Below are 9,943 nucleotides of genomic sequence, written 5' to 3' on the forward strand. Positions count from 1 at the left end.
TTGGAAACTTTTATCATCTAACTTCTTTCAGTTACTGTATGATACATGAACATGACTATGCATTCAAAAACTCGAAAATAATCAACATTAGGTTTTACGTCACTATAAGCCTCTTTAGGAGTCATATCTTTCAGTACCACTATAGAACTTTTGTTGAGCACGTGCACTGTCCAATTTATTGCTTCTTGCCAGAAATTCTTTGGAACTTGCTTCTCGATAATATACTTCTAACTAATGTTCATGCTTGTGCTTAGGTACTCCATTATCATTTTGTTGGAGAGTGAAGACTGCAAGAAGTTGCCTACTAATACCATTAGTTTTGCAATAAATATTGATCTCGTAAGAGGGGAACTCTCTACCTCTGTTTGTGTGCAGACAACGAATAAACTCTCCAGTCTCTTTCTCAACAAGATTTTTATAATTCTTGACGATAGTAAACACTTTAGANAAAAAAAAAAAAAAAAAAAAAAAAAAAAAAAAAAAAAAAATATATATATATATATATATATATATATATTCACACCATGCGGCTATTCATCAATAAAACTTATGAAATGTCTCTTCTTAATCTTGGAAGGAGGTTTGATGGGTCCATAAATGTTAACCGGTACCAAATTGTCGCCTCTAGGTTACTCTCCATAAACTTCTCTTTGGAAATGCATGTGTACGTTGCTTTCCCACCATGCAATTAGTGCTTATTTTAGATGATGCCTTATAAATGTCTACATGTACAAATTAGTGCTTATTTGGTGGTCCTAACATCTCTACAAAAATGGTCTAATCTAACAATTTCAACGCTAAAGAAGTCTAATCTTACAATTTCAACTGTAAAGATATGGTCTAATCTAACCATGGTTATGAACTATAATTAACATCTATATTTAAAAAAATTCAAATTGATCATAGTTTCCTATTATTCCTTTTTTCTTTTCCAAAGGAAACGTACTTAATCCATGATTACTACAAAAGGGCACCCTGCAACTGTTGCTATTATCCACAGCCTTCTTTTCACAAATGCTACTACTTTTTCTACCAAAACATTTATCAGCTCATCTTTTCTCAAGTGGAGGTGTCATTTAAGTGCCTCAAAAGTTAATGCCAAATAGAAAAAGCTTGTTTATTTAGCTTAATATTCTTCAAATAATTAAAAAAAAATCACAGATATATAAATAAAATACCGACCTTTTCGAGAAACAAAAAAATAAAATATATTTTCAAATATTTCTTTCTTAAAGAATAACATACGCTTTAGCCATCTAAGTTGCGTTTAGATTAAATCTTACACTGATACACGTTTTGTTTAAACGTTTATATTATATTTTATCAATAATTGTACCGATAAAAATATGAAAATGATGCTTAAATTATTAGGCTTGAGATTCTAAAAAAAATTAGGTTTTTATTGGATGGGCAAAAGTTTTTAAGTGGAGAGCTTTTTTTTAAAGAAAGTTAATTAAATACTTTAAGAGATTTTCTTAATCCAGTTTAACAATTCTTAATCCTACTTTTTATCATCAATTTTTTTAATTAAAAAAATTAAAACACAACGGCATCATAAATATTTGTAATATTTTATAAATATTTAAACAAAATAAAGTTAATTTTAATTTATAAAACATTAATTATTATTTAAAGACGTTATATGAGTTAGCTTTGAATTGAATGAGGTTGCCATCCATAGAACGAAAAAGAAACAAAGATTTGAATGCAAAGGCGTTTAGAGAGGATGAGATGATGAAAAGAAGGTGGCGTATCCACCCCCCGTGGCAGATAAGCCAAGCCATAAACGGAGGAATGGACAACCGCCACGTCAACCAACAATTCAATGCCCCCTTCACTTTGCACTTCGACCTCAGGGGTCACACCCAATTTTGCCCTCTCACCCAAACCCAACCCTACACTGTTCGATCCCAAACGAATATTCTTTTAGACGAGTTAGGTTGAGTTCTTAGGTTTTATATATTCATAATAATCTAAAAATTAATATAAGATTAGATCGTAACTCTATTTTTTTTGGTTGATGGATTACAAAGATGTCAACTGGTTGATCTTTTGACTGTCTATCAACTTTTATGGATTGGATTGAGTAAAAATATTTTAGATTGGTTGAATTCACGAGTTATTTGAACACCTAGTAACCGAAATTCATTTTGCAATCGTGTCACGTGCTTTTTGACGGTCCCAACAAAACCAACGATAATTATCATAATCGGATCACTTTTAGTTTTTCCTATTTACTTTTACCATGGTTCCCCTCATTTATGATTCCCATTCCCACGCTCCAAAAATAAATACAGAATCTCCGTCGGAAACCCAACAGCAACTCCTCTTTAATTTCCTAACTTTCATTTTCCCCTTTTTTATCTTTTTTTTTTTTTTTTAATTATAAAATTCCAGAATAATTGAAAGATTAAAAAAGAAAGAAAGAAAGAAAAAATAATAATAAAATAAAATAAAAATAATGTTGTGGTTTCTGGGTGGCTTCTGTCTTGCATCCAGTTTGGTTGGAGGTATAAATAAGCAAGAAGGAAGCAGAGGGTCCAATGGAACTAATTCACGCAGACACAGAAGGGGTTGCAGAAGGAAAGCAAAGTATTGTGGGGAAACTGGGAGCCATTCCTTCCCAGCGGGGGAGCTTTTCTCTCCTCTTCCCTTTCCTTTTCCAACTCTACCTCTCTCCATCTCCCTCTTCTTCGCCCTTCTTCAAACTCCCCGCTCATTTCCTGTTCTTCCAATGCCAATCCGGAAGGATATGGGGAAGTATGACTCCATCAAACCACTCCATGACTGTGATCTCGCCAATGAGACTGCTGTTCTCATAAATCCAGATTCCCTCACTCTCTTCTCTGTTTCTCACCACTGTAATCACTCTCATGAAGATGTTGAGATGGCTCTTCTTGATTCTCATTCCAGATCTCCTCTTCCTCTTCACAATGCCAATCCCTTAACTCCTCCTGCTTCTTCCAAACTCGATGACGCCCAATTTTCCTCTTCGGCTAGGCCCATTCTCCGATCTTCTCCCCCAGGCCAACGTCTTGCTTCCCTCGATGTATTTCGCGGCATCACTGTTGCGGTAATCCTTTTTTTTTCATTTCCTTTCTTGCTTTCTTGCTTTCTTTCTTTCTTTTTCCCCTTATTGCTTTCGTTGTTGAGCTTATTTGTTGGATTTTGTTCATGTTCTTCGATTGGATGGAATGATCTTATTTCTCGTTTGTATTATCGGCCATTGAGATTTCTCGTAGCCGATGGACTGGAGGAGAAAGAACATTGGTCTCATTGTGGTCTTGTGTTTTACTATTTTTTTAAAAGAAACAAAAATATCAGGATTTGACTTCCAGAATTTTACCGGCCATCGGTGGAGATTGGAAGAAATAATATCTATTTTGACTTTTAAAATTGAAGTTTCTGATTGGGGGAAGAGGGTTTCAGTATTAATTGTAGGTTTTTTGATCCTCGAATCATGAAATGAGTTCCTTCATTTGAGGCGATTTTAGGGGAAGGGATGAAACCTAATTCTGACCATGTTTCCCAATTTTTTGTTTTGGAAATGAATTATTCCCCGATTGGTTTTTCTTCTAAAAAAGAAAAAAGTTCTTACCATAATTTCAAGTTATCCCCTCCCTCTCCTTATTTGTTTTAAATAAAAATATATCATGTTCTTCAATCTATCACCATCCATTTGTCAACTCTTTTGAATAAACAAACGGGATGCTGATCGGTGAAGCATATAGTTTGGTGGTGGCAGAAACAGGAGGGGTCGTTAATTGGGTTTAAAAATTATATTATACCAAACCGCGTGCAATGAAGCAGGCACATTATTTGTGTAGGACATGCATGATGACGCAGCAAGCAAGCTTCATGGTCTTGCTGGTCGTCTTCTATGGCGACCGGTTTAGAACATTGCTTGAAGAAGAAAAAGGAGAAGAACCCTTTAACCCTTCTTTTTAATTTGTTTTCTCTCTGGCTTTGCCCTGAAGAAACCATGAACAAAACACTTCCTTGCGGCAACTTTACTCATTTTATGCACAGATGTTAGACGGATACGCAAAGATCCATTTGCATCTTTTGACCCGTTCCTTTGATGTGATTTTTCACCCGTGTTTATTTAGGTGTAGCTGTTCAGCATAATCTTTCTGGTGCTTTTAATTATTTTAAACAATTTGTTGGCTTCCGATTTGGCAACCTTTCTTTTTATCGGTTAGGTTACTGTCTAAAGTTGCTTTGAGGACTGACATGCTTGGATACTTCACATGTCGCCATGCCCAACCATGGGGCGCTGGATTCAATTTTTGGAATTCTCTGGAAGGAAATAGTTAGAAAGTTCGCAACTTTAGAGCCACTAATTCTAATTTACTATATAATTTTGGGGCATGTTACAGAGAACTCTAAATTCTGACCTTTTTTTTCTCATAATTTATTTTAATGTAAGGTCAACCTGACCCATCCCTTGTTTTTTTTTTTTCTCTTTTCATAAGTTATGCTGCCTCTACACAGAAATCTTCATATAGTTTGATTGTGGCGAGCATGTTGAAAAGCTCAAGTTCAATAAGTTGACTTTGTTTTAATTATCTATTGAATGAGGTATGGAAATGATCAATGGGAAAGAAAACAAAACAATAATAGTTTCTTGATCTGGTCCACATTACGTGATCAGTGGATTCATACATCTGAACATAAGACGCTTCTTCTTTCTTCTGACAATTGGGTATCAATTATTATGAGCGCATTTTGTTTGGCTTTGATGTTGTATTTGGAAGTGAAGTTTCTATTGTGTAACGTCTCTCAAACGCGTTACGGGGTTAATGACTATTCATTTGGCGTGGAATATAATGCAATAGCGTTACAGAGACTACAAAAGACTAAACGTTATGAATGATTATTATGTGAACTTAATACAATGTATTAATTGCACCCTTTTATCATTATTTGTTTGCAGCTAATGATAGTGGTGGACTATGGTGGTGGGGTTATGCCTGCAATAAACCATTCACCATGGGATGGGTTAACCCTGGCAGATCTTGTAATGCCATTTTTTCTATTCATTGTTGGAGTTTCGCTTGCCCTTGCTTACAAGGTGATTCTTTATTCATTGCCCTTTAACTTCCAAGCAATTGAAAACTTCAAAAACACTAATGACTTTATTTTTTAAAATTTGAATTATGTTCTTTTTACTTGGCATGTCATTGCCATTCATTTACTAAGCTTGAGAATTTCAAAAATCAAATTTGAATAAGTTCTGTAGGATGTATTATATTCCACTATTCCAACTACTTTTTACCCCAACATTAAGAAGATTATTATTGTTGTTGACCATTTCCCCCACGTGAAGAGTTTGCTTTTATTTTCCCTTCCCCTTTACACAGAAAATTCCAAGCCGAGGCATTGCAACTCAGAAGGCTGTGTTACGGACATTGAAGCTCTTGTTCTTAGGCCTCTTCCTTCAAGGTAAGTTACGAGAAATGTAATATTTATTCAATGTAAAACTTAGAATGTGTTCTCTCATCCGGATGGGAATTGATCAAAACTGGTAAACTTTCTAAATTTCAATGCATAAGAGATTGTTTTAAATATTTGAGCGAGTTAGGTACAGTGCATTATTTTGTGAGGTCCATGCTGAAAAGTAATCTTCTCTGTTCAGGAGGCTTTCTCCATGGCATAAACAATCTAACTTATGGAGTGGATATCCAGCAAATTAGATGGATGGGAATCTTACAGGTAACATTTTTCCTCTACAGTGCCGCTGTACCGTTTGTTTCTTCAATTGTTTGCTATTTACTCGTTACTCTTTCCAGTTATCTTATGGTTTTCTTCCCTTCTCTACAGAGAATTGCAATAGCATATTTTCTGGCAGCTGTGTGTGAGATATGGCTAAAGGGAAGTGATTATGTGAATTCAGAAACTGCATTGCGGAGAAAGTATCAATTACAGCTGTAAGATTCTTGAATGTCTTTTTCTTCTCTTTTTCCTCTTTAAATTTGTATCTCTTCAATCTAACCTTTTGATTTTCATTGGAACAATATTGGGCTTCTTTAACTCATTTTTCATGGTTGTTTTTGTATTTATTCTAAATATTGCCAACTTCCTCTCAACAGGGTTGTTGCTGTCATCCTCACTACGTTATATCTTGTCCTGTCATATGGACTGTACGTTCCTGATTGGGAGTATCAAGTTCCAAGTCAATCTACTTCCAATATGGCCTCTCCAAAGATATTTTCTGTGAGCATTGAATCTTTTAAGTCATATTATTTTCATTGATGGGTTAAGAATACCGGATTAGTTAGTTATAATTGGTTGCTTGAATGGCTCTCTCACTTAATGCCCAATTTCAGGTGAAATGTGGCACACGTGGTGACACTGGACCAGCCTGCAATGCTGTGGGAATGATAGATCGTAAGATATTTGGTATTCAACATCTGTATAAAAGACCTATTTATGCACGGTCTGAGGTGAATATTTGAGGACACTATTGTTTACTCCCTATAGGTTGTGCTTNTTTTTTTTTTTTTTTTTTTTTTTTTTTTTTTTCTGTCTGTTCTCAGCAATGCAGCATTAATTCACCAGACTATGGTCCATTGCCTCCTAATGCTCCTTCTTGGTGTCAAGCTCCTTTTGATCCCGAAGGAATTTTAAGGTATCCATCTTTATTTTGATTCTATCTATATGCAATAAATTGGAGGCAATGCACAAAATTTACTGCAGTTTCAGTTTGTTGTTCTTATTGTATCTCGTTGAATTTTGTAGCACAGTGATGGCTGTCGTGACCTGCTTGGTTGGCTTGCATTACGGGCATATCATTGTACATTTCAAAGTGAGTGAGACACTGCATCGTACATTGTACTTTTGCATACACTCGTGTGTGCATGAGTAAATTCTTTTTCGTCTGTCCTATGTAGAAAACAACAATTTCTTATCTATCTTATCAACTTGCAGGATCACCGAGACAGAATGCTTCATTGGATTATTCCTTCTTCTTGTTTAATTGTGCTGGCCCTTGGGTTAGACTTCGTAGGTGAGTGAGATTGGGTCGATTTGATGATATGATAGAAAGATTGAAGGGACAAGGACAAATAGTAACTCAAATTCTCTTGCAGGGATGCATATAAATAAGGTTCTTTATACAGTTAGTTACATGAGTGTCACTACTGGTGCAGCCGGACTTCTCTTTACCGGGATATACTTGATGGTATAAAACAACTTCATTCTCTGATCTATATCATGGTTATCGACAAGCACGGTTAGCGACTGATTGTGTACGGTTGATGCAGGTTGATGTGTACAGATGGAGGCGCATGAATGTGGTGATGGAGTGGATGGGAAAGCATGCATTGGTGATATATGTTCTGGCTGCCTGTAACGTGCTGCCTGTGGTTCTCCAAGGCTTCTACTCAGGGCAGCCACAGAACAACATCGTAAGTTTGCTTCCCTTAATGAAATGAACTGACACGATCGTATCCACATTACTAGAGTGGTTGATTCTGAGATGTTATATATGTTTATGCAATTGGCAGCTGAGACTAATTGGAATTACAACGTGAAATGGTGTTGTGGTGGAAGTGGCCTCTTGAGAGTCCAAATGCTTCAAAGGTCTGTCCTTTGCAATATATAGACTTGACCACATAGCATCATGATGGTTATGTCCATTGGTGGTTGATTGATATTTTCTATTAAAAGAGGAAGGAACAATAAAAAAGAGAGGTATATGCTCGGTAGCTCGATCAAGCACTCGCTCGGCTGGTCCCTAATAGAAAAGATGTAGTTTATTTTTGTGTAAAAATGTGTAGAAGGGGAATTGAATGGGAAGCTATATATTTATTATTTAGTAGGTGATCTGCCTTGACACATCACTACACTGTATTATGAGTTTTTAGAAGATGATAAATGATGATGACCTTTAAATCATTCCTGGGTTTATGCAGGAAAGTTATATATGATATAATGAATGAATGAATGAATTGTGTAGTTTTGTATAGAAGTAGGATGATGATGATGATGATGGTGATGGCCTAACAAGATTTCCAGGCTTTTTCAACATAATTTATACATTTGTGAACTGTTTGAGGAATCTGAATCTGAATCTGATTCTGATTCTGATTCTGATTGAATTCAAGAAAGTTGAATTCCAAGGTTGGTTCCTTTTTACCCATTCCATATCTTAGATGCTTTCAATGTTGAAAAATAGCCATTCATGTTGCAAGGGTACCACATTCATTTGATTTGCCTTCTTTTTCTCACTTTTTCTTCTTTACCTAATAAACCCTCTTCTTCCATCCGTTGATTTGCCCCTATGCTACCATTTTTTTAGACTGTGTTAAAGTGATCTTTACACTATCCTCCTCCACCATTCTATTATTTACAATAAAATAGTTGCAACTGGTTGGAGAACCAATTTTAATCACAAACTTTTCATTTTATTAAATTTAGATAAATGTTACCATTTTAATTTTAATCTTTCAAAACTGTTACAATTTTAACCATCTAATAAATTTTAAAACGTTTTTTTTTTTTATACATTCAATGCAATATAAAACATAAGTACTATATGTAACTTATAAAAAAGAAGAAAAAGACGTCAATTTCTTTAATATATATATATATATATATAATTTTGAAAAAAAGTTATGGTTAAAATTATTTTTGTATAAAGCTTATTGAAATTATTGAGTTTGGAAAGATTTTCATCTTTAGCCCATCTATTGAAATTACAATGGATTAAGAATCTAAAAAAATATATATATTGATGACAACTTCTCAAATGGTTTTTTTATGGAAAAGTGTAAGACTAATATTGATTAATCGAATCAATTCTCATTAATTTAAGTAGAACTTTCTTCGCCTTTCATTTATTAATGCCAAAGAAAAAGAAAAAAAGAAAGATAAGGTCTATTCTATTCCGATAAAAGACCCACTTCTAAATTCTATAGTATTGGTTCACTAGAGAAGAAGTCCTTCCATTTATGGGCAAAGAGGAATCCAAACACTACATGCTTTAATCCTATAAACTATAAGCCCTTCCATATCTCCCCTAGATTTATTTTCATGAATCATGACTTTATGGAAAGAAAAAAAATAAAAAATCAACCTTTTCTAATAACTNGCTTTAATCCTATAAACTATAAGCCCTTCCATATCTCCCCTACATTTATTTTCATGAATCATGACTTTATGGAAAGAAAAAAATAAAAAATCAACCTTTTCTAATAATTTTAAACTTTAATATGAATATGTATTATATATAAAAATGAGATTTATGAAATGAAGTATATGCCCGTAGAAAATAAGGAAAGTAGGTACGACCTAGTTTTGATTCTGATTGTGTACTACATCTACAGATATAAAACAAATAAACTCACCTTTTTTTTTAGGAGTAATGAAAACCTCTTGAAAAGGAAAAGATGATGTTGGAGAATAAATTCGGCCATAAAGTGTTAGAAAATTGTGTAACAAACATACTTGTGAATGTTTGCTGAATCCACCACACCTAAATGGTGGTGAGAGTTCTCTTATTTATAATAATTTACGGAATACAAAAATATGGTAAATTATAAATAATATGGAAATAGCGATAAAAGGAAAGAATAATAAATGAATACAATATATTTGGCTTTAATAAAAGAGCAAACATGGTAACCCGTAATGTAAGGCAAATATCTAGATATTTGCCTTATAATGAACGGTCAACTATCCTTAACACCCCCCGCAAGCTGAGCGTCGGATTTGAACGAATGTGAAGCTTGGATCTGAAAAATTCAAAGAGAGGTCGAGAAATACTCTTTGTGAAGATGTCAGCAACTTGGAGATGAGAGGGTACATATTGTGTGCGAAGTTTGCCAGCGATAACAAGTTCTCGAAGGAAATGATAATCTAGTTCAACATGTTTGGCCCGCTTGTGAGAAACGGGATTAGAGCTAAAAAAAATAGCACTTTTGTTGTCACATAAGAGTAA

General features: G+C 34.4%; 1 protein-coding gene across 2 annotated transcripts; it reads left to right on the top strand.

The window, feature by feature from the left end:
* Window positions 1-2,437: 2,437 nt before the first annotated feature.
* LOC111791211 (heparan-alpha-glucosaminide N-acetyltransferase-like) lies at window positions 2,438-7,948 on the top strand. 2 transcript variants are annotated; one of them, XM_023672471.1, is made up of 13 exons: window positions 2,438-3,073; window positions 4,937-5,074; window positions 5,364-5,445; window positions 5,639-5,715; window positions 5,824-5,930; window positions 6,093-6,216; window positions 6,330-6,446; window positions 6,540-6,631; window positions 6,742-6,808; window positions 6,931-7,009; window positions 7,092-7,183; window positions 7,266-7,409; window positions 7,509-7,948. In XM_023672471.1, exons 1-13 carry the CDS (start codon window positions 2,462-2,464, stop codon window positions 7,533-7,535), a joined length of 1,758 nt encoding a protein of 585 aa, XP_023528239.1. In that variant the 5' UTR covers window positions 2,438-2,461; the 3' UTR covers window positions 7,536-7,948. The 2 variants fall into 2 exon arrangements, with proteins under 2 accessions (XP_023528239.1, XP_023528240.1); XM_023672472.1 differs by lacking the exon at window positions 7,509-7,948 and having other exon boundaries at window positions 7,266-7,451.
* The last annotated feature ends 1,995 nt before the right edge of the window (window positions 7,949-9,943 follow it).

The sequence above is a fragment of the Cucurbita pepo genome, chromosome LG03, assembly GCF_002806865.2.
Source record: "Cucurbita pepo subsp. pepo cultivar mu-cu-16 chromosome LG03, ASM280686v2, whole genome shotgun sequence".
NCBI classification, from domain to species: domain Eukaryota; kingdom Viridiplantae; phylum Streptophyta; class Magnoliopsida; order Cucurbitales; family Cucurbitaceae; genus Cucurbita; species Cucurbita pepo.